The 25,654-nt window shown below is 44.2% G+C and overlaps 1 protein-coding gene across 5 annotated transcripts in view; it reads right to left on the reverse strand.

The window, feature by feature from the left end:
• Positions 1 to 25,654, reverse strand: part of LOC115186165 (FH1/FH2 domain-containing protein 3) — a 235,378-nt gene that overhangs the window by 50,099 nt on the left and 159,625 nt on the right. For all 5 annotated transcript variants that reach the window (XM_029745885.1, XM_029745888.1, XM_029745887.1 and 2 more), the window contains exons 4-5: positions 24,182 to 24,249; positions 19,237 to 19,342 (exon numbers count right to left, since the gene is read on the reverse strand). In XM_029745885.1, coding sequence (XP_029601745.1) covers positions 19,237 to 19,342; positions 24,182 to 24,249 — 174 coding nt within the window. The remainder of the gene's footprint in view (positions 1 to 19,236; positions 19,343 to 24,181; positions 24,250 to 25,654) is intronic.

Consider the following 25,654-nt stretch of genomic DNA (forward strand, 5'->3'; position numbering starts at 1 on the left):
GAACACCATTAAAACCACTCACAGCACCCGAAATCTCTCAGGACCAAACAAACCTTGGAACACCATTAAAACCACTCACAGCACCTGAAATCTCTCAGGACCAAACAAACCTTGGAACACCATTAAAACCACTCACAGCCCCCGAAATCTCTCAGGACCAAACAAACCTTGGAACACCATTAAAACCACTCACAGCCCCCGAAATCTCTCAGGACCAAACAAACCTTGGAACACCATTAAAACCACTCACAGCCCCCGAAATCTCTCAGGACCAAACAAACCTTGGAACACCATTAAAACCACTCACAGCACCCGAAATCTCTCAGGACCAAACAAACCTTGGAACACCATTAAAACCACTCACAGCACCTGAAATCTCTCAGGACCAAACAAACCTTGGAACACCATTAAAACCACTCACAGCACCTGAAATCTCTCAGGACCAAACAAACCTTGGAACACCATTAAAACCACTCACAGCACCTGAAATCTCTCAGGACCAAAGAAACCTTGGAACACCATTAAAACCACTCACAGCACCTGAAATCTCTCAGGACCAAAGAAACCTTGGAACACCATTAAAACCACTCACAGTACTACATGGAGTTTGGATTCTGTATTCTAGTTCAAGAGTCTAGGTCAATTTTCAGTCATTCTGGACTGCCATTGATAGATGAATTGGTAGTTCTTATCTGTACATTTTCCAGGGGGAAAGTAATTTTGTGATTGGAGGATAGGTGTCACGTCCTGGCCAGTATATAAGGTTAATTGTTTTGTAGTTTGGTCAGGGCGTGACAGAGGGTATTTGTTTTATGTGGTTCGGGGTGGTGTGTTTGTGTAAAGGGTGTTTGATTTAGTATGTCCGGGTTTTGGTTTATGTCTAGGTAGTTCTATGTGGAGTCTAGTATGTCTGTTTCTATGTCTGGTGAATTGGTGTTGGGACTCTCAGTTGAAGGCAGGTGTTTTCTATCTGCCTTTGATTGAGAGTCTCATAAATGAGGGTGTGTTTGTGTTTGTGTTTTGTGGGTGATTGTTCTGTGTTCAGCCCTAGGCTTTGCCAGACTGTTTTGTTGTTCGTTTGTTAGTTCTAGTGGTTTTGTTATTTTGTATTCAGTTGGTTTTTGTAAGTGAATAAATCTAAATATGAGCATACACGTACCTGCTGCATTTTGGTCCTCATTCACCAACGACAACCGTGACAGAATCACCCACCACCAAAGGACCAAGCAGCAGAGGAAGGAGCGGAGGATTTTCGAAGAGGACAAACGAGAGAGATGGACTTGGGAGGAGATCTTGGAGGGAGAAGGCTCCTACACTTGGGAGGAGATCCAAGCAGGGAAAGATCGCCTTCCTTGGAAACAGGTGGTACGCGAGAGAGAGGATAGGAGTAAGGCTGGTATGGACCGGGAACGTTTCCGAGGGACAAGACTGGCGTTGAAGCACGAGAGGCACCCCCAAGAAAATTTTGGGGGGGGGCACACGGGTAGTTTGGCTAGGCGAAGGAAGAGCCGGAAGCCAGCTACCCGTGGTTATATGGAGGAGCGTATGAGGTGGGGAGCGCCATGTTTCGCTGAGAAGCGCAATATCTCACCCATACGCACGCACAGTCCGGTGCGAGTTATTCCAGCCCCTCGCAGGTGCCGTGCTAGAGCGGGCATCCAGCCTGGTAGGAGGATGCCTGCGCAGCGCATCTGGTCGCCGGTACGCCTCCGAGGACCAGGCTACCCAACTCCCGCTCTACGCACGGCTACCATCAAGCCCCTGCACAGCCCAGTCTGCCCTGTACGAGCACTCCGCTCGTGCAGGGCTACTAGTTCCATCGAGCCAAGGCGGGTTGTGCAGGAGGTAAGATCTAGACCGGCTGTGCGCCTCCATAGCCCTGGGTTTCCAGCTCCTGTCTCTCGTGCGGACCCGGAAGTGCGTCCACCCAGTCCGACTCGTCCTGTTCCCGCTCCCCGCACTAAACGGCAAGTGCGTAAACCCAGCCTCGCGAGTCAACAGTCGTCGGAGCTGCCCGCCAGTCAACAGTCGTCGGAGCTGCCCGCCAGTCAACAGTCGTCGGAGCTGCCCGCCAGTCAACAGTCGTCGGAGCTGCCCGCCAGTCAACAGTCGTCGGAGCTGCCCGCCAGTCAACAGTCGTCGGAGCTGCCCGCCAGTCAACAGTCGTCGGAGCTGCCCGCCAGTCAACAGTCGTCGGAGCTGCCCGCCAGTCAACAGTCGTCGGAGCTGCCCGTCAGTCAACAGTCGTCGGAGCTGCCCGTCAGTCAACAGTCGTCGGAGCTGCCCGTCAGTCAACAGTCGTCGGAGCTGCCCGTCAGTCAACAGTCGTCGGAGCTGCCCGTCAGTCAACAGTCGTCGGAGTGGTCAGACTGCGCTGAACTGCCGGAGTGGCCAGACTGCGCTGAACTGCCGGAGTGGCCAGACTGCGCTGAACTGCCGGAGTGGCCAGACTGCGCTGAACTGCCGGAGTGGCCAGACTGCGCTGAACTGCCGGAGTGGCCAGACTGCGCTGAACTGCCGGAGTGGCCAGACTGCGCTGAACTGCCGGAGTGGCCAGACTGCGCTGAACTGCCGGAGTGGCCAGACTGCCTGAACTGCCGGAGTGGCCAGACTGCCCTGAACTGCCGGAGTGGCCAGACTGCCCTGAACTGCCGGAGTGGCCAGACTGCGCTGAACTGCCGGAGTGGCCAGACTGCCCTGAACTGCCGGAGTGGCCAGACTGCCCTGAACTGCCGGAGTGGCCAGACTGCCCTGAACTGCCGGAGTGGCCAGACTGCCCTGAACTGCCGGAGTGGCCAGACTGCCCTGAACTGCCGGAGTGGCCAGACTGCCCTGAACTGCCGGAGTGGCCAGACTGCCCTGAACTGCCGGAGTGGCCAGACTGCCCTGAACTGCCGGAGTGGCCAGACTGCCCTGAACTGCCGGAGTGGCCAGACTGCCCTGAACTGCCGGAGTGGCCAGACTGCCCTGAACTGCCGGACTGGCCAGACTGCCCTGAACTGCCGGAGTGGCCAGACTGCCCTGAACTGCCGGAGTGGCCAGACTGCCCTGAACTGCCGGAGTGGCCAGACTGCCCTGAACTGCCGGAGTGGCCAGACTGCCCTGAACTGCCGGAGTGGCCAGACTGCCCAGACTGCCCCGAGCTGACAGACTGCCCAGAACTGCCGGAGTGGCCAGACTGCCCTGAACTGCCGGAGTGGCCAGACTGCCCTGAACTGCCGGAGTGGCCAGACTGCCCAGACTGCCCCGAGCTGACAGACTGCCCTGACCTGCCCGAGTTGCCAGACTGCCCTGACCTGCCCGAGTTGCCAGACTGCCCTGACCGTCCCGAGTTGCCAGACTGCCCTGACCGTCCCGAGTTGCCAGACTGCCCTGACCGTCCCGAGCTGCCAGACTGCCCAGACAGCCTGGAACGGCCTGAGCCGGAGCCGCCTCCAATATAGGTGGGTTGGGGAGGGGGGGTGTAGCACAGTGCCGTCGTTGACGGCAGCCACCCTCCCTTCCCTCCCTTTAGTAAGGGGGAATTTTCTTTTGGGTATTGTTTGGGGGTAATTTTTTTTGTGTTAAGGTGCTTCTGGGGTAGCACCTTTAAGGGGGGGGTACTGTCACGTCCTGGCCAGTATATAAGGTTAATTGTTTTGTAGTTTGGTCAGGGCGTGACAGAGGGTATTTGTTTTATGTGGTTCGGGGTGGTGTGTTTGTGTAAAGGGTGTTTGATTTAGTATGTCCGGGTTTTGGTTTATGTCTAGGTAGTTCTATGTGGAGTCTAGTATGTCTGTTTCTATGTCTGGTGAATTGGTGTTGGGACTCTCAGTTGAAGGCAGGTGTTTTCTATCTGCCTTTGATTGAGAGTCTCATAAATGAGGGTGTGTTTGTGTTTGTGTTTTGTGGGTGATTGTTCTGTGTTCAGCCCTAGGCTTTGCCAGACTGTTTTGTTGTTCGTTTGTTAGTTCTAGTGGTTTTGTTATTTTGTATTCAGTTGGTTTTTGTAAGTGAATAAATCTAAATATGAGCATACACGTACCTGCTGCATTTTGGTCCTCATTCACCAACGACAACCGTGACAATAGGATAGCGTGCTACCATCAACGTGTGGTTCTCTGAGCCTCGTTCATTCTGCAGCTGCGGGGGCAGAGTTATGTCTAATGAAATGACTTCACACAGAGGCCGTGATGGAAGCCAAGTAGGTTGTGGTGGAAATCAGGTAGGCTATGGTGGAAGTGAGAGTAGCTCGTGTCATCACGGGAGTGCAGGCTCAGACAGGAGTCAGAAGGCTGAATAACGTGTGAAAATACCACCTTCCCAGTGACTGGAGAACAGAACCTAAGGGCTGCCTCCCAATTAACACCCTATTACCTATATAGTGCACTGGTCAGTCTACATCATGGAAAGAGCAGGAAAGAGTGTTCCTAATGTTTTGTACACTCAGTGTATGCGATCCATTGAGAGGGTGAATGGGCAAGACAAAATATTTAAGTGCCTTTGAACGGGGTATGGTAGTAGGTGCCAGGCGCACCGGTTTGAGTGTGTCAAGAACTGCAACGCTGCTGGGTTTTTGTGGATTACCACCCCCAACTGCCTTCATGTGGACTACCACCCCTAACTGCCTTTATGTGGACTACCACCCCTAACTACCTTTATGTGGATTACCACCCCCAACTGCCTTCATGTGGACTACCACCCCCAACTGCCTTTATGTGGATTACCACCCCCAACTGCCTTCATGTGGACTACCACCCCCAACTGCCTTTATGTGGAGTACCACCCCCAACTGCCTTTATGTGGATTACCACCCCCAACTGCCTTCATGTGGATTACCACCCCCAACTGCCTTTATGTGGATTACCACCCCCAACTGCCTTCATGTGGATTACCACCCCCAACTGCCTTCATGTGGACTACCACCCCCAACCTCCTTTCTGTGGACTACCACCCCCAGTGATAGAGGCGTCACTACAGACACCCTGGTTCGAATCCAGGCTGTATCACAACCGGCCGTGATTGGGAGTCCCATAGGGCGGCACACAATTGGCTCAGCATTGTACAGGGTTTGGCTGGTGCAAATAAATAATTTGTTGGTAATTGACTTGCCTAGTCAAATAAAGATTAAATATTATTCAAAAAATGTGTACTACCTCCTACAACCCCCTTTCTGTCTCCCTCTACACAAAACAGTCCACATCCAGGGAAATGTGAGCTAGAGTGAAAACAAGATGAAGTTACCACAGCATGCCTTTCAAGAGCTACCTGGGTGGGCATGCGGCACCACATCTTTCTGACGTTAACCACCATACACAGCAAAATTCTGCAGACTACAGTACTGCAGACAGGAGCTGGACCAAGTCCCTCTGAACTGTACTACATCTAAATAACAACTGGCTTGTCACTGGGTGAGGCAGAGGCAGGGTCCCAATGGCACCCTATTCCCTATGTGGGCCCTGGCCAAAAGTAGTGCACTATAAAGGGAAAAGTGTGCCATTTGGGATCTACCTATAATATCCTGCTGGAACTAAACCAAACACTTCACCCGCCAGGTGAGGCAACCAAGCCTCAGGAAAATTGCTTTGAAAGCAGCAGTGGAGTATTGTGTGTTTTAGGAGAATTAAAGGCTTCACACAGAGACTGTGGTAACAGGAGTATGCAGTGGCAGTGTACTGCGAGGCTAGGCCATGAGAGCTGTAGGAGACAGACTGGAAACTATGCAGTATGAACACAGCCAGGCCCTGCCATTCCCATGGGAGCTCATTATAAACCAGGACTCCACTTTTTGGAGTGCATACCAAATGGCACCATATTCCCTTTATAGTGTACTACTTTTGACAAGGGCCCATAGAGCTCTGGTCAAAGGTAGTGCACTATAAAGGGAATAGGGTGCCATTTGGGAGTCAACCTTGTAGTTTGGGATTCAGTTGGTGCTCCAGTGACATTCCCGGTGATACCCTCCTGGCTTGGAGCACAGGATGGGATCTGGGATCTAGGCTTCAGAACCAGAAAACCCCTCTCTCTCGCTCCTGTCCGCCCACCCTTTCAGAGAAACCACATGGTGTGTGTGTGCAGTCTCCCTCCCGTCCAATTCTAAGGTCTCCCCTTTCACATTTCCTGAAGCCCCAAGGCATTGTGGGAGCTTTTCAACTGAAGTCAGCTTTCAGTGAATCATATTCTCCTGCAATACTGTCTTACATGATAACACACACACACACACACACACACACACACACACACACACACACACACACACACACACACACACACACACACACACACACACACACACACACACACACACACACAGACTTAGTCAGGCTAATACAGTATGGACATGTTTATCTATCCGATGGGGCACAGTAGGGGTCTCCCTCCTTAAGGACAGAACCAGACAGAACAACCGGGACCGCCAACACTACTGTTACCCCGTCCACGCATGGCCTTTCACTTAGGACGCCTCCCAAATGGCACCCTATTCCCTTTATAGTGCACTACTTCTGACCAGAGCCCTATGGACCCTGGTCAAAAAGTAGTGCACTATAAACAGAATAGGGTGCTATTTGGGAGGCGTCCTAACAGAGCAGCATAGCCAACCTGCTGCACAAACCAGGGGGAGGGGAGCAGCAGGGCCGCACCAGCATTTGAACTATTTCAGCAAACTGTTTCTGTATGTCAGGGTGTATTAGGCCAGTTTTAACATTCGAGAGTGGTCACATTAACATTACAGAGTGGTGATATTAACATTACAGAGTGGTCACATTAACATTACAGAGTGGTGATATTAACATTACAGAGTGGTGACATTAACATTACAGAGTGGTGATATTAACATTACAGAGTGGTGATATTAACATTACAGAGTGGTGACATTAACATTACAGAGTGGTGATATTAACATTACAGAGTGGTGACATTAACATTACAGAGTGGTGATATTAACATTACAGAGTGGTGATATTAACATTACAGAGTGGTCACATTAACATTACAGAGTGGTGATATTAACATTACAGAGTGGTCACATTAACATTACAGAGTCGTGATATTAACATTACAGAGTGGTGATATTAACATTACAGAGTGGTGATATTAACATTACAGAGTGGTGATATTAACATTACAGAGTGGTCACATTAACATTACAGAGTGGTGATATTAACATTACAGAGTGGTCACATTAACATTACAGAGTCGTGATATTAACATTACAGAGTGGTGATATTAACATTACAGAGTGGTGATATTAACATTACAGAGTGGTTACATTAACATTACAGAGTGGTGATATTAACATTACAGAGTGGTGACATTAACATTACAGAGTGGTCACATTAACATTACAGAGTGGCGACATTAACATTACAGAGTGGCGACATTAACATTACAGAGTGGTGATATTAACATTACAGAGTGGTCACATTAACATTACAGAGTGGCGACATTAACATTACAGAGTGGTCACATTAAGGGTTCCCGAGTGGCACAGTGGTCTAAGGCACAACATCTCAGTGCTAGAGGTGTCACTACAGACACCCTGGTTCAATTCCAGGCCGTATCACAACTGGCTGTGATTGGGAGTCCTATAGGGCGGTGCACAATTGGCCCAGTGTCATCCGGGTTAAGCCGGTGTAGGCCGTCATTGTAAATAAGAATTTGTTCTTAACTGACTTGCCCAGTTGTATGGTATGGTATGCTATGCTGAAGACTGGTCAATCCATAATTAAGCAATAAGGCCCGAGGAGGTGTGGTATATGGCCACGGCTAAGGGCTGTTCTTATGCAATGCGGAGTGCCTGGACATAGGCCTTAGCCGTGGTATATTTGCCATATATCACAAACCCCCAAGGTGCCTTATTGCTATTATAAACTGGTTACCAATGTAATTACAGCAGTAAACATAAATGTTTTGTCATACCCGTGGTATGCGGTGTGATATACTACGGCTGTCAGTCGATCAGCATTCAGGGCAGGAACCACTCAGTTTCTAATACAATATATCGAACTCCAACCCATGTTGGAAACTAAAATCCCAGATTAAGGGCTGTACTGGGAGCAGTGTTCCAGCTCTCCGACAATTTAAGAGGTTATGAAACACTCGACTAGAGCCCATCTCCCTGTGTGCGTCCCAAATGACACCATATTTCCCACATAGCACACTACTTTTGACCAGGGCTCATAGATAATAGGGTGCCATTTGGGACACATCCCCCCTCTCTCTCTCTGCTGAGCTCCCCCTGCTCTGAGGAAGTCAGGGTGCTTTAACTTATGGCTAGACTCTAACAGGCGTGTCATTAAAAGCAGGAGATCTCACAATGGTAGCAACGTTCTACGGTCCTCCACAGCCAACAGACAGAGAGGGAGCGAGGCGGAGGGTGAGAGAGAGCAACAGAACTCGTAATGAATTGTGGGGCTTAACGTATTTGATATGCTGATACTTCTGGACAGAGTACAACATAACTCCCCTCCGTCTGTGTAAGCATTACATTTACACCTGTCAGACAGCTACAGCACTGTAATCTACATAGATGGGTTCCAATAATATTTGTTTTCTTTTAAATACTTTTTAGTGTTTCATTTAGCATGCCTGGAGTGCCAGATGGGGGGGGGCTTGCACTTTTGGGAGTATTCATCGGGATTCATTGCACCAAGCAAGATCAAATTTATACACCCTTTATTTTATAAATTTGTATTAGTTTTTAAATTATATTTTTTTTTAGCCTTTATTTAACTAGGCAAGTCAGTTAAGAACAAATTATTACTTACAATGATGGCCTACACCGGCCAAACCCGGATGACGCTGGGCCAATTGTGCGCCGCCATATGGGACTTCCAATCATGGCTGGTTGTGATACAGCCTGGATTCAAACCAGGGTCTGTAGTGACACCTCTAGCACTAAGATGCAGTGCCTTAGACCGCTGCGCCACCTGGGAGCTCTCAATCAAGCACTCTAGCACAAATAAAGTATTTTAAAGAAAACAAACACCATTTAAACCGAGGTGTGGTACTGTATGTAGGTTGCATGCAGGGAAGGATGCATGAGGTTTTCCTCACAGGGATTAATAATACATGTATAGAAGGTGTTTAAATTCTTCATACATACTGTATTCAGGACTGCAGCTGCTATGACAGGTGTGTGAGGAATGTTCCTATACGTTCAGAAGTTCAACAAAAGTCCTCTCCAAGAAACACAACAATTGTGTAACTATGCTGTAAGTACTCAAAGCACAAGGCTTTGCATGACGAACCAAGAATGTGTCTAACTAGTCTTGGAGAAAAGTAATGGTAAACTAACACTAGTTTACTGTACAGTATATAACAATATGAACATGTGTGTAAATAGTACTTTTGTTGTCTCTTGGTGTCTTTCCAATACATAACTAATTTTTTTTAAATTGTGTGAATGTAATGTAATATCTTATGTTGTTCTTGTCTATAACCGTTCTGTAATTTGTCATATATTTGTATGTTTCATGTGGACTCCAGGAAGAGTAGCTGCTGCATGTGCAGTATCTAATGGGGATCCTAATAAACTAAACTAAACTTTACTAAGTAAACTTTACTCCACTAGTGCCTCAAATATCATTGGATGTCATTGCCCTAACTTTTCCCTCCATGTTGCCCCCCTCACACATCTCACACAGTGCTCTTGTAGAATGTCAGGGGCCATGGCTGAGTTAGGGTTAGAGTTAGGGTGTGTGTGTGTGTGTGTGTGTGTGTGTGTGTGTGTGTGTGTGTGTGTGTGTGTGTGTGTGTGTGTGTGCGAGAGCAGCGAGAGCGAGTAAGGATTAGGGTTAGTGTGCTGTGGACCAGATGACTCAGTAACCTCTGCAAAGGAGACCTCAGTCCCGTCCACAGTTCACATTGATAGGGTCATAAAGAGAACGCTAGCCAGCTCTCCCCGTCCCCTGGGTCTGAGAAAAGCAGGGCTGCCCTGGAGTCAATCAACCTCAGTGCTGCATGGAAGCCAGGTGTGAGGGGCCCGTTACACAGAGGGGCCTGGCCCGGCGCTGGACCGACCGACACACTCACCACATCAACACAGGGACTGTTAACTGGCCGCAGGGGAGAAGGAGAGGGATGGAGGGGGAGAAGGAGAAGAAAGAGAGGGGGGTGTTGAAGGTGATGGGGGTAGTATTCAATTGAAGTGTGAGGAGAGCTAGGAGTGAAATATCTACTGGTTACAGTGACTGCAGTGTTTCACATACTTTTGGTCTTATCCCCTACTGGGAACCTGTTGTTAATGTGATGTGGGTGTAGTGGTGTAGTGGTGTAAACTACATGTTGTTAATGTGATGTGGGTGTAGTGGTGTAGTGGTGTAACTACATGTTGTTAATATGATGTGGGTGTAGTGGTGTAGTGGTGTAACTACATGTTGTTAATGTGATGTGGGTGTAGTGGTGTAACTACATGTTGTTAATGTGATGTGGGTGTAGTGGTGTAGCTACATGTTGTTAATGTGATGTGGGTGAAGTGGTGTAACTACATGTTGTTAATGTGATGTGGGTGTAGTGTTAATATGATGTGGGTGTAATGGTGTAACTACATGTTGTTAATGTGATGTGAGTGTAGTGGTGTTGTGGTGTAACTACATGTTGTTAATGTGATGTGGGTGTAGTGGAGTAGCTACATGTTGTTAATGTGATGTGGGTGTAGTGGTGTAACTACATGTTGTTAATGTGATGTGGGTGTAGTGGTGTAGCTACATGTAGTTAATGTGATGTGGGTGTAGTGGTGTAACTACATGTTGTTAATGTGATGTGGGTGTAGTGGTGTAACTGCATGTTGTTAATGTGATGTGGGTGTAGTGGTGTAACTACATGTTGTTAATGTGATGTGGGTGTAGTGGTGTAGTGGTGTAACTACATGTTGTTAATGTGATGTGGGTGTAGTGGTGCAACTACATGTTGTTAATGTGATGTGGGTGTAGAGTGTAACTACATGTTGTTAATGTGATGTGGGTGTAGTGGTGTAACTACATGTTGTTAATGTGATGTGGGTGTAGTGGTGTAGTGGTGTAACTACATGTTGTTAATGTGATGTGGGTGTAGTGGTGTAGCTACATGTTGTTAATGTGATGTGGGTGAAGTGGTGTAACTACATGTTGTTAATGTGATGTGGGTGTAGTGTTAATATGATGTGGGTGTAATGGTGTAACTACATGTTGTTAATGTGATGTGAGTGTAGTGGTGTTGTGGTGTAACTACATGTTGTTAATGTGATGTGGGTGTAGTGGAGTAGCTACATGTTGTTAATGTGATGTGGGTGTAGTGGTGTAACTACATGTTGTTAATGTGATGTGGGTGTAGTGGTGTAGCTACATGTAGTTAATGTGATGTGGGTGTAGTGGTGTAACTACATGTTGTTAATGTGATGTGGGTGTAGTGGTGTAACTGCATGTTGTTAATGTGATGTGGGTGTAGTGGTGTAACTACATGTTGTTAATGTGATGTGGGTGTAGTGGTGTAGTGGTGTAACTACATGTTGTTAATGTGATGTGGGTGTAGTGGTGTAACTACATGTTGTTAATGTGATGTGGGTGTAGAGTGTAACTACATGTTGTTAATGTGATGTGGGTGTAGTGGTGTAACTACATGTTGTTAATGTGATGTGGGTGTAGTGGTGTAGTGGTGTAACTACATGTTGTTAATGTGATGTGGGTGTAGTGGTGCAACTACATGTTGTTAATGTGATGTGGGTGTAGAGTGTAACTACATGTTGTTAATGTGATGTGGGTGTAGTGGTGTAACTACATGTTGTTAATGTGATGTGGGTGTAGTGGTGTAGTGGTGTAACTACATGTTGTTAATGTGATGTGGTGTAGTGGTGTAACTACATGTTGTTAATGTGATGTGGGTGTAGAGGTGTAGTGGTGTAACTACATGTTGATAATGTGTTGTGGGTGTAGTGGTGTAGTGGTGTAACTACATGTTGTTAATGTGATGTGGGTGTAGTGGTGTAACTACCTGTTGTTAATGTGATGTGGGTGTAGTGGTGTAATGGTGTAACTACATGTTGTTAATGTGATGTGGGTGTAGTGGTGTAACTACATGTTGTTAATGTGATGTGGGTGTAGTGGTGTAACTACATGTTGTTAATATGATGTGGGTGTAGTGGTGTAACTACATGTTGTTAATGTGATGTGGGTGTAGTGGTGTAGTGATGTAACTACATGTTGTTAATGTGATGTGGGTGTAGTGGTGTAACAACATGTTGTTAATGTGATGTGGGTGTAGTGGTGTAACTGCATGTTATTAATGTGATGTGGGTGTAGTGGTGTAACTACATGTTGATAATGGGATGTGGGTGTAGTGGTGTAGTGGTGTAACTACATGTTGTTAATGTGATGTGGGTGTAGTGGTGTAACTACATGTTGTTAATGTGATGTGGGTGTAGTGGTGTAATGGTGTAACTACATGTTGTTAATGTGATGTGGGTGTAGTGGTGTAACTACATGTTGTTAATGAGATGTGGGTGTAGTGGTGTAACTACATGTTGTTAATATGATGTGGGTGTAGTGGTGTAACTACATGTTGTTAATGTGATGTGGGTGTAGTGGTGTAGTGATGTAACTACATGTTGTTAATGTGATGTGGGTGTAGTGGTGTAACTACATGTTGTTAATGTGATGTGGGTGTAGTGGTGTAACAACATGTTGTTAATGTGATGTGGGTGTAGTGGTGTAGTGGTGTAACTACATGTTGTTAATGTGATGTGGGTGTAGTGGTGTAACTACATGTTGTTAATATGATGTTGGTGTAGTGTTAATATGATGTGGGTGTAGTGGTGTAACTACATGTTGTTAATGTGATGTGGGTGTAGTGGTGTAGTGATGTAACTACATGTTGTTAATGTGATGTGGGTGTAGTGGTGTAACTACATGTTGTTAATATGATGTGGGTGTAGTGGTGTAGTGGTGTAACTACATGTTGTTAATGTGATGTGGGTGTAGTGGTGTAACTACATGTTGTTAATGTGATTTGGGTGTAGTGGTGTAACTACATGTTGTTAATGTGATGTGGGTGTAGTGGTGTAACTACATGTTGTTAATGTGATGTGGGTGTAGTGGTGTAACTACATGTTGTTAATGTGATGTGGGTGTAGTGGTGTAACTACATGTTGTTAATGTGATGTGGGTGTAGGTGTGTAACTACATGTTGTTAATGTGATGTGGGGTGTAGTGGTGTAACTACATGTTGTTAATGTGATGTGGGTGTAGTGGTGTAACTACATGTTGTTTAATGTGATGTGGGTGTAGTGGTGTAGTGGGTGAACTACATGTTGTTAATGTAATGTGGGTGTAATGGTGTAACTACATGTTGTTAATGTGATGTGGGTGTAATGGTGTAACTACATGTTTGTTAATGTGATGTGGGTGTAGTGGTGTAACTACGGTTGTTAATAGTGATGTGGGTGTAGTGGTGTAGTGGTGTAACTACATGTTGTTAATGTGATGTGGGTGTAGTGGTGTAACTACATGTGTTAATATGATGTTGGTGTAGTGTTAATATGATGTGGGTGTAGTGGTGTAACTACATGTTGTTAATGTGATGTGGGTGTAGTGGTGTAGTGATGTAACTACATGTTGTTAATGTGATGTGGGTGTAGTGGTGTAACTACATGTTGTTAATATGATGTGGGTGTAGTGGTGTAGTGGTGTAACTACATGTTGTTAATGTGATGTGGGTGTAGTGGTGTAACTACATGTTGTTAATGTGATTTGGGTGTAGTGGTGTAACTACATGTTGTTAATGTGATGTGGGTGTAGTGGTGTAACAACATGTTGTTAATGTGATGTGGGTGTAGTGGTGTAACTACATGTTGTTAATGTGATGTGGGTGTAGTGGTGTAACTGCATGTTGTTAATGTGATGTGGGTGTAGTGGTGTAACTACATGTTGTTAATGTGATGTGGGTGTATTGGTGTAACTACATGTTGTTAATGTGATGTGGGTGTAGTGGTGTAACTACATGTTGTTAATGTGATGTGGGTGTAGTGGTGTAACTACATGTTGTTAATGTGATGTGGGTGTAGTGGTGTAACTACATGTTGTTAATGTGATGTGGGTGTAGTGGTGTAACTACATGTTGTTAATGTGATGTGGGTGTAGTGGTGTAACTACATGTTGTTAATGTGATGTGGGTGTAGTGGTGTATTGGTGTAACTACATGTTGTTAATGTAATGTGGGTGTAATGGTGTAACTACATGTTGTTAATGTGATGTGGGTGTAATGGTGTAACTACATGTTGTTAATGTGATGTGGGTGTAGTGGTGTAACTACATGTTGTTAATGTGATGTGGGTGTAGTGGTGTAACTACAATTTGTTAATGTGATGTGGGTGTAGTGGTGTAACTACATGTTGTTAATGTGATGTGGGTGTAGTGGTGTAACTACATGTTGTTAATGTGATGTGGGTGTAGTGGTGTAACTACATGTTGTTAATGTTATGTGGGTGTAATGGTGTAACTACATGTTGTTAATGTGATGTGGGTGTAGTGGTGTAGTGGTGTAACTACATGTTGTTAATGTGATGTGGGTGTAATGGTGTAACTACATGTTGTTAATGTGATGTGGGTGTAGTGGTGTAACTACATGTTGTTAATGTGATGTGGGTGTAGTGGTGTAGTGGTGTAACTACATGTTGTTAATGTGATGTGGGTGCAATGGTGTAACTACATGTTGTTAATGTGATGTGGGTGTAGTGGTGTAGTGGTGTAACTACATGTTGTTAATGTGATGTGGGTGTAATGGTGTAACTACATGTTGTTAATGTGATGTGGGTGTAGTGGTGTAACTACATGTTGTTAATGTGATGTGGGTGTAGTGGTGTAACTACATGTTGTTAATGTGATGTGGGTGTAGTGGTGTAACTACATGTTGTTAATGTGATGTGGGTGTAGTGGTGTAACTACATGTTGTTAATGTGATGTGGGTGTAGTGGTGTAACTACATGTTGTTAATGTCATGTGGGTGTAGTGGTGTAACTACATGTTGTTAATGTGATGTGGGTGTAGTGGTGTAGTGGTGTAACTACATGTTGTTAATGTGATGTGGGTGAAGTGGTGTAGTGGTGTAACTACATGTTGTTAATGTGATGTGGGTGTAGTGGTGTAACTACATGTTGTTAATGTGATGTGGGTGTAGTGGTGTAACTACATGTTGTTAATGTGATGTGGGTGTAGTGGTGTAACTACATGTTGTTAATGTGATGTGGGTGTAGTGGTGTAACTACATGTTGTTAATGTGATGTGGGTGTAGTGGTGTAACTACATGTTGTTAATGTGATGTGGGTGTAGTGGTGTAACTACATGTTGTTAATGTGATGTGGGTGTAGTGGTGTAGTGGTGTAACTACATGTTGTTAATTTGATGTGGGTGTAGTGGTGTAGTGGTGTAACTACATGTTGTTAATGTGATGTGGGTGTAGTGGTGTAACTACATGTTGTTAATGTGATGTGGGTGTAGTGGTGTAGCTACATGTGTGACTGTTTGGCTGCTGCCTTTCTCATCAACAATCACTCCGCTCACTCAGCTCTGTAGCTCCGTTGGTAAAAGATCATCCTGCAGCAACAGGACATGTCAATTATTATGTGGATTATAATTCATGGACATTGTTGTAGGGGATGATGCATTTTTCGGAACGGAAAATCAAGTCTGGAAATTCTAATTGGAAATTACAAACTTCAGAAGCCTTTTTAAACTTCTCCTGCAACAGGGTGATCAAATTAAGATCCTACATCTGTATGCAGGTTTTAACACACTCCATCCAGACAGCTTTCTAGTTTAGCTACTCTGACCTTTAGTTGAAGCATAGAAACTCTAAACGTGAAGAGTGTTTATGACAAAGCCCACGGGGTAAGTATAAGCAATGCTTAAAGGGAAACGTAGAGATTTTGGCAATGAAACCCTTATCCACTTCCCCAGAGTCAGATTAACTCGTGGATACCATTGCTCATTGCGCTAACGCTAGTTAGCAACTTCCTTCAAATTCCACACAGGACATACAAATGGTATCCACAAGTTCATCTGACTCTGGGGAAGGATCCCTTTAATACCAAAATAATAATTTTGATTTGGCCTGGACTCGTCATGCTGTTGTGCTTGGCTGAGTGCGTTGTTGACCCTGTGTGTGCGCTTGCGTGCGTGTGGGATCTTATTTACGCCCCACCAGGATATCCTTGGGACAGAGGTTTTCTCAGAGTTTAGAGGTGATCAGCGGTAAAGCAGGCATATCTAAACACACCAGCTCTGACCTGTGTGTGTGTGTGTGTGTGTGAGTGAGTGAGTGAGTGAGTGAGTGAGTGAGTGAGTGAGTGAGTGAGAGAGAGAGAGAGAGAGATCTACACCCTACATTTAGACCTATTTAGAAAATAGGTCAGGAGTTGAAGCAGGTTAAAGGTCAGGAGTTGAAAGGGGCTTTTGGGATCGGGGAAGCAATAGTACATGGTTGTCATGGTAACAAGGGAAGACGTGGGAAAAGAAGAGACAGGGCGGGGCAGCTACAGATGAAGGGATAAATAGATGAAGAAATAAACAGAACCCTGGAGAAAGGAGACTCCACCCACATTCTATTAGAAGTCCTCAACAGAGTGGTGGAGAAAGGAGAAGAACTTCCTGGACTCCAGTCACATTCTATTAGAAGTCCTCAACAGAGTGGTGGAGAAAGGAGAAGAACTTCCTGGACTCCAGTCACATTCTATTAGAAGTCCTCAACAGAGTGGTGGAGAAAGGAGAAGAACCTCCTGGACTCCACTCACATTCTATTAGAAGTCCTCAACAGAGTGGTGGAGAAAGGAGAAGAACCTCCTGGACTCCACTCACATTCTATTAGAAGTCCTCAACAGAGTGGTGGAGAAAGGAGGAGAACCTCCTGGACTCCAGTCACATTCTATTAGAAGTCCTCAACAGAGTGGTGGAGAAAGGAGGAGAACCTCCTGGACTCAACTCACATTCTATTAGAAGTTCTCAACAGAGTGGTGGAGAAAGGAGAAGAACCTCCTCTCTCACCCCTCTCTTTCTCACCCCTCTCTCTTCCTTTCTCTCCCTCTTTCTCCCCCTCTCTCTCTCTTCCCTTCTCTCTTTCCTTGCATATCTCTCTCTCTCCCCTCTCTCTTCCTTTCTCTCCCTCTTTCTCCCTCTCTCTTTCCTTGCTGTCTCACTCTTTCTCACCCCTCTCTCTCTTCCTTTCTCTCCCTCTCTCTCCCCCTCTCTCTTTCTCAGCACCTCTCTCTCTAATCCCCCCTCTCTCTGTCCTTATCCCCTTCTCTCTGTGGCTTGTTTGTACATTGAGAGGCAACAACGTGTGATTTATCTATCTGACTCAGAGACCAAGTTAAAAAGGGAGATGCTGGGGTCAAAGTCAAATCCCTAACCATACAATGAGGTCAGTGAGGGGTTGTAGGCCACATTGACAGCCAGCCCAGAAGGGTTATATCAGTGTTGTGTCACAGTCATCCTCTCTGACCCCTTTGATTTATTCTGATTCAAACAGGTCAGGAAGTAACAAGTCCCGGACACAGAGGAAACATTTTGGATAATGTTCAACTTAATTGAATGAACATGTGGAGACCATGATGTGATTTAGGCATAGCATGTGAACCATACCAGCTAATGAAGGTTTTTTACGGTGTTGTTTCACAATGAGATGAGATATGGCTCTTGTTTAAGCTAAATGTAATAAATGAATAGCAAAGTCAAAGAGGTGTCTGGGCTGTGTAACCCAAAATGTATTGAAGCATCAGTCTTCTTCAGACATCGTTTAAGTTCCAAGCCTGTATCACGGCCCAAAGTCATTAATAAAGTCTCCCTGACTTAATCCTCAATAAAGCAACCCAAAATGTATTGAAGCATCAGTCTTCTTCAGACATCGTTTAAGTTCCAAGCCTGTATCACGGCCCAAAGTCATTAATAAAGTCTCCCTGACTTAATCCTCAATAAAGCAACAAAACTTATTTAATTCCAAAGAGACTGAAGAAGGAGAGCGAGAGAGAGAGAGACAGAGAGAGAGAGACAGAGAGCGAGACAGAGAGAGACAGAGAGAGAGAGAGACAGAGAGAGAGACAGAGAGAGAGACAGAGAGAGAGAGAGAGAGACAGAGAGACAGAGAGAGATGAGACAGAGAGAGGAGAGAAAGAGAGAGAGAGACAGAGAGAGAGAGACAGAGAGAGAGAGATGTAGAGAGAGAGAGAGAGAGAGAAGCGACAGAGAGAGAGAGAGAGAGAGAGAGAGAGAGAGAGAGAGAGAGAGAGAGAGAGAGAGAGAGAGACAGAGAGGAAGACCAGAGAGAGAGACAGAGAGAGAGACAGAGAGAGAGACAGAGAGAGAGAGGCTGAAAAAGTAGAATGTGTGAGAGAGAGACAGAGAGAGACAGAGAGAGAGACAGAGATAGAGAGACAGAGAGAGAGACAGAGAGAGAGAGGCTGAAAAAGTAGAATGAGTGAGAGAGAGACAGAGAGAGACAGAGAGAGAGAGGCTAAAAAAGGAGAATGAGTGTGAGAGAGACAGAGAGAGAAAGAGAGAGAAAGAGAGAGAGGGAAATTAGTTTTATGAACTGCAACATCCTGCCAGGACTTTTATTGGGCGCTTAAGCATGTGTGACCTGCCCCCGTGAGCAAACGGGATCCCCCTGTTAAATAATAGCTGTGACCTTGTAGGTGGGTGTGTTGACCACTCCCAGTCCCCCTATCATCACTACCTAACCTCTAAACACAGCTAGACCTCAATGCACACACACACACACGCACACGCACACGCACACACACACACACACACACACTTTAACATGGTCAACCTTTGACCTCCACGGACAAAGGACAGATACATTAATAACCAGATGCCTTATTGGTCTAGTGTGTGTGTGTGTGTGTGTGTGGTGTGTGTGGTGTGTGGTGTTGTGTGTGTGTGTGTGTGTGTGTGTGTGTGTGTGAGTGACACCACCAAGCCAAACCATTCATTTAAATGGAGAATGTAGACACATGTGGTGGTCCTGGGTAAGTTTATGGAGACTGGCCTAACCCAAAGTGTCAATATGTTGATTGATTGATATCGTCCCTGATTGATACCATCCTGATTGATACCATCCTGATTGATACCATCTGATTGATACCATCTCTGATTGATACCATCTCTGATTGATACCATCTTTGAGCAAGGCACTTAACTCAAATTTTCTCCCAGGCCGCCGTAGAGAGAGGGGTGGGGGACCGGGAGAGGAGATAGAGCTGTGTGTGTGGTTGTGTGTGTGTGTACATACCCCTGAGGATGTAATTCTGGTAGTTCTGGTCTGCTTCAGCTCCAACTTTGATTAGACATGTCAGTCCTTCAGACACCACAAACTCATGGACCAGGTCCTTGTCATCCTGAGGAACAGAGAGACGAGCAGTTTACGCCTGACTCTGACACATCATACATGGCACCCTATGAGCCCTGGTCAAAATTTGTCCACTATATAGGGAATAGGGTGCCATTGGGGACGTGGTCACAGTCCCTCTGTCACTGAGACACACAGCTAACACATGAACACAGACGACTAGAGATTGGTCCTGTGCTATGAGTAGCAGTGATTCTATGGATGAGTCCTAAATAGCACCCTATTCCCTATTTTAACGCAATAGAAGTGCACTATATAGGGAATAGGGCAGCATTTGGGACAAAGCCTGTGTATGATTTAGCATAATGGGACAAGGATTAGGAAGTTATATGAGAGTGTTTTTTTGACACCACAAATCTATAAAGACCTTGAAAGACATTTAAGAGCCCTTGTAGGTTTCATGTTTTTATCTACAGTATAATAATGACCTTTAAACTTTGCCAAGTATGGGCATTATTTATTATTGTTTGCAGTAACATTCATTTACTACACACTGTATGGAAATACAAGCATTACATTTCATTAAAGAGATTTATGGTATCCTTGACAACACATATTTCCATGACAGCAAGTAAGACTAAGTATGTTGTGCGTTACTTTCACCAGGGACAAATTACCCATCATGCTCCAAGCACCTCATTTCCTGTTCTCATGGCAACCCTGTATTTTGTAGCTGCCTTAAACATCGGTTGCTAAGTGCCTGTTGTCGGCTAACAGAAAGAGCTCATCCAATTAGTGACAGAGGTGCTAAGAGCATTGCTGTCCTCGTTTAATGAATGGTTAGGCACAAATGAACCACTCCGAGGGTGACTGAGTGAGTGACTGAGTGAGTGAGTGAGTGAGTGAGCACTCTTCGTATTGCTGATTTGGTATTTGTCAGGGAGTGCGTAACTGGCGGCAGGGAAGTCAGGAGCAGGAGAGCTAAACTGGGTAATCAATGGAGCAGTTTTATTCATTAAAACCACCGGAAACCAGAACAACAAACAAATGGATACAAAACCCGTCGCGCACCAGAGAAAACGTGCACATGCACTTACAATAAACAATTCCGCACAAAGACATGGGGGGAACAGAGGGTTAAATACACAACATGTATTGAGGGAAATGAGACCAGGTGTGTGGGAAGACAAGACAAAACAAAAGGAAAATGAAAAGTGGATCGGCGATGGCTAGAAGACCAGCGCCGCCGAGCGCCGCCCGAACAAGGAGAGGAACCGACTTCGGCGGAAGTCGTGACAGTATTACTGACCCAGACCACAGCCCCTTCCATCTTAGATCCTGGCTAAAGTGATGGGGAAACTCTGGGTTCACACCAAACAAATTCATTACATCAGGGTTGTTGAGTCTTAGCTGTGAAATAGTAGCCTTGGGCTCCCGAGTGGCACAGTGGTCTAAGGCACTGCATCTCAGTGCTAGAGGTGTCACTATAGACACCCTGGTTTGATTCCAGGCTGTATCACAACTGGCTATAATTGGGAGTCCCATAGGGTGGTGCACAATTGACCCAGCGTTGTCCGGGTTAGGCCGTGGTAGGCCGTCATTATAAATAAGAATTTGTTCTTAACTCACTTGCCTCGTTAAATAAAGGTTAAATAAAAAAATACATAAATCCAGTATAGGGAAGTGTTTCCCAAACTCTGTCTTGCCCCCCCCCCCCCCACCTCCTGAGAGCACATTTAGTTTTTCCTCCTAGCACTACACAGCTGATTGAAATAATCCAAGCTTGATGACGAGTTGGTTAGTGTTAGGACAAACCTACACGTGCACCCCCCCAGACATCAAAATACCTTCTGAACAGAATATTACAATAGAAAGGAATTCGTTTTGACCTTGTGTATTAGGCCCAGTGGATACTGGGAAGGAAAATACTCCTCAGGAGTGAAATTCAATGTAGACAATGTGTCTAGGGAACTGTGGATGGAGAAGCCCTTTAATTACTAGATCAGGAGTGCCTTACTACACACAAGAGGCATGGGGCCCTGTTGAATAACCTTCAACTCTGGGGCTATAACCCTACTATAACACCATTAGCTCTAATCTAATTGATCCAATTAGATGAATGTATTTCTGAACAACAGGCTACCAGCTTTCTTCAGTCCAAAATGGCACCCTATTCCCTATGTAGTGCACTACTTTTGACTAGAGTCCTATGTGGCCCTGGTCAAAAGTAGTGCACTATCAAGGGAACAGGGTGCTATTTGGGACGGAGACTGTAGAGTTAGCATGTAGCCAAACACCCACTGGGAGAGCACTTTATACTGAACCAACTGATCTGAGCTCAGTGCTATTTCTTTATTCTGAACCATCTGATCTGAGCTCAGTGCTATTTCTTTATACTGAACCATCTGATCTGAGCTCAGTGCTATTTCTTTATACTGAACCATCTGATCTGAGCTCAGTGCTATTTCTTTATACTGAACCATCTGATCTGAGCTCAGTGCTATTTCTTTATACTGAACCAACTGATCTGAGCTCAGTGCTATTTCTTTATACTGAACCATCTGATCTGAGCTCAGTTTTATTTCTTTATACTGAACCATCTGATCTGAGCTCAGTGCTATTTCTTTATACTGAACCAACTGATCTGAGCTCAGTGCTATTTCTTTATACTGAACCAACTGATCTGAGCTCAGTGCTATTTCTTTATACTGAACCAACTGATCTGAGCTCAGTGCTATTTCTTTATACTGAACCAACTGATCTGAGCTCAGTTTTATTTCTTTATACTGAACCATCTGATCTGAGCTCAGTGCTATTTCTTTATACTGAACCAACTGATCTGAGCTCAGTGCTATTTCTTTATACTGAACCATCTGATCTGAGCTCAGTGCTATTTCTTTATACTGAACCAACTGATCTGAGCTCAGTGCTATTTCTTTATACTGAACCATCTGATCTGAGCTCAGTGCTATTTCTTTATACTGAACCATCTGATCTGAGCTCAGTGCTATTTCTTTATACTGAACCATCTGATCTGAGCTCAGTGCTATTTCTTTATACTGAACCAACTGATCTGAGCTCAGTGCTATTTCTTTATACTGAACCAACTGATCTGAGCTCAGTGCTATTTCTTTATACTGAACCATCTGATCTGAGCTCAGTGCTATTTCTTTATACTGAACCATCTGATCTGAGCTCAGTGCTATTTCTTTATACTGAACCATCTGATCTGAGCTCAGTGCTATTTCTTTATACTGAACCATCTGATCTGAGCTCAGTTTTATTTCTTTATACTGAACCATCTGATCTGAGCTCAGTGCTATTTCTTTATACTGAACCATCTGATCTGAGCTCAGTGCTATTTCTTTATACTGAACCAACTGATCTGAGCTCAGTGCTATTTCTTTATACTGAACCAACTGATCTGAGCTCAGTGCTATTTCTTTCACTTTGATGTCACCACACAATGTTTCATTGGCAGCCTGTCCAGTTTTGTAATATCAAAAGGCCTTGGGAGAGCTACATGAAAAGGCATGTTTTAGTGGACTGTTTATCCAAGACGTTTTGACTTAATACTAGACAAATGTCTTCCAATATTGAAGAGGACAACTAAGACCACTGTAGCAGTGCTTCGATACTGGGACATGGAATATAATGAAAAACACAGTATTATCATAACCCTGAAATACATAGTGAATGACCCTGTCATATTTGTATATTTCTGCTGAGATTGTCTCCTATATTTAAGCATGTTACAGTAGTATTTCATTTGCAGAGCCTCATGTCCGCTTGCCAAATCCTGCACTTTATGATCTTCTCCTAGACGACAAAACCGCCTGTGGCTTTCACACCTGTCGACGGCTCAGTCATTTAGGTACAGGAGGGAGGTTTTCATCAGCATTGTGTGTGTGTGTGTGTGTGTGTGTGTGTGTGTGTGTGTGTGTGTGTGTGTGTGTGTGTGTGTGTGTGTGTGTGTACTGTTGGGTGGTCAGTCTTAGAGCTCTCCTCCCTCATAGGAATACACACCAGAGTGTTTCCAGGGCAGCTTCTACATGCATCAATGATGGAGAGCCCAGTCATTTGGCAAAACCACTGTGTATACAAGTGTGTACTCACACAGAGAGAGAAAGTTCCAGACACACACAGCTGGGCTGGAACTGAAATATTATACAGTCTGTGAGCACAGAGCTGGAGACACTGTACCTTCTGATAACATTTAGGTATAGACCTGCAGCAGACAACATTTTAACAGGGTTTCTTCATCCAAACACATGGATGCACTATATTGATACAAGCTCTTTAGGGGAGAGGTTACTCGAGTGCAATTGCTTGTGTGTGTGTGTGTGTGTGTGGTAACATGCACTTCCTCCAAACCTGACCTAGTCATTCCAAGTGTGCACAGCCATAGTGAGACGTCCTGATCTATTCCTGCATTTCTCTGTCAACATCTGTAGCTCACTTTTCCTTCCAACGGTCTCCTGAAGTGATGTTTAACACTCCCCCTCTAGCCTCCACAGTGATTCCCTGCCAGGCCAGCCAGCCCCAGTGTGTGAAGCAGGGCTCTGGCCAAGCATGGACCTGAGCACAGCAGAGTACAGCATAGCATAGCTGCCACGGAGGCAGTCTACTCTCACTGCACAGCCCTGTTCAGATAACTAGGGAAAATATTACTGTACAGCGTGTGTGTTTGTGTTAAGTATGTTTGTATGAGCACTTGCTGTACAAAGCATTCGTGTGTGTGTGTGTGTGTCCAACACACTCGTGCATATGTGCAAACACGTGTGTGTGTGTGATAGTTAATGATAAACAAGAGCCATTAGTAGACTGCAGTATTAATGAATCTGACATTCTCAGGCTGCTGCTAAGACAAAAGGGAGGGGAACATTACCTGAAAGATCTGCTTGAGGGAAAACAGGGCTCTCCTCAGCTCTCGTCCATTTGAGTTGTAGAGTTTCTCTAAAAGAAGAGAAAGAAGAGAAAGAGAGAGAGAAAGGATCAGTTTACAGTCACACACAGCTGTGGTACTTTTCCATGTCAATGACTCAAGGAAAAAGCTAACTAAGCAAAGGCTTATTGTCCAAGCAATTGGAGAGATAACCCTGCATGTGTGAGTGAAACCCTGTGTAAGATTTTTACCTTGTCAGCTCGGGGATTCGATCTTGCAACCTTTCAATTACTAGTCCAACAACCTAACCACTAGGCTACCTGCCGCCCCAGATATGAACTATAACCTTTAGTATATGAACTATAACCTTTATTATATGAAATGTAACCTTTAGTATATGAATTATAGCCTTTAGTATATGAATTATAACCTTTAGTATATGAATTATAATCTTTAGTATATGAACTATAACCTTCTATAACCTTTAGTATATGAACTATAATCTTTAGTATATGAACTATAACCTTTAGTATATGAACTATAATCTTTAGTATATGAATTATAACCTTTAGTATATGAATTATAACCTTTAGTATATGAACTATAGCCTTTAGTATATGAACTATAACCTTTAGTATATGAATTATAACCTTTAGTATATGAACTATAACCTTTAGTATATGAACTATAACCTTTAGTATATGAATTATAACCTTTAGTATATTAACTATAACCTTTAGTATATGAACTATAACCTTTAGTATATGAACTATAACCTTCTATAACCTTTAGTATATGAACTATAACCTTTAGTATATGAACTATAACCTTCTATAACCTTTAGTATATGAACTATAACCTTTAGTATATGAACTATAATCTTTAGTATATGAATTATAACCTTTAGTATATGAACTATAACCTTTAGTATATGAACTATCACCTTTAGTATATGAACTATAACCTTTAGTATATGAATTATAACCTTTAGTATATGAACTATAACCTTTAGTATATGAACTATAACCTTTAGTATATGAATTATAACCTTTAGTATATGAACTATAACCTTTAGTATATGAACTATAACCTTTAGTATATGAACTATAACCTTCTATAACCTTTAGTATATGAACTATAATCTTTAGTATATGAACTATAACCTTTAGTATATGAATTATAACCTCTAGTATATGAACTATAACCTTTAGTATATGAATTATAACCTTTAGTATACGAACTATAACCTTTAGTTTATGAATTATAACCTTTAGTATATGAATTATAACCTTTAGTATATGAATTATAATCTTTAGTATATGAACTATAACCTTCTATAACCTTTAGTATATGAACTATAATCTTTAGTATATGAACTATAACCTTTAGTATATGACCTATAATCTTTAGTATATGACCTATAACCTTTAGTATATGACCTATAATCTTTAGTATATGAATTATAACCTTTAGTAT

Source organism: Salmo trutta, chromosome 3 (genome assembly GCF_901001165.1).
Source record: "Salmo trutta chromosome 3, fSalTru1.1, whole genome shotgun sequence".
Lineage (NCBI taxonomy): Eukaryota > Metazoa > Chordata > Actinopteri > Salmoniformes > Salmonidae > Salmo > Salmo trutta.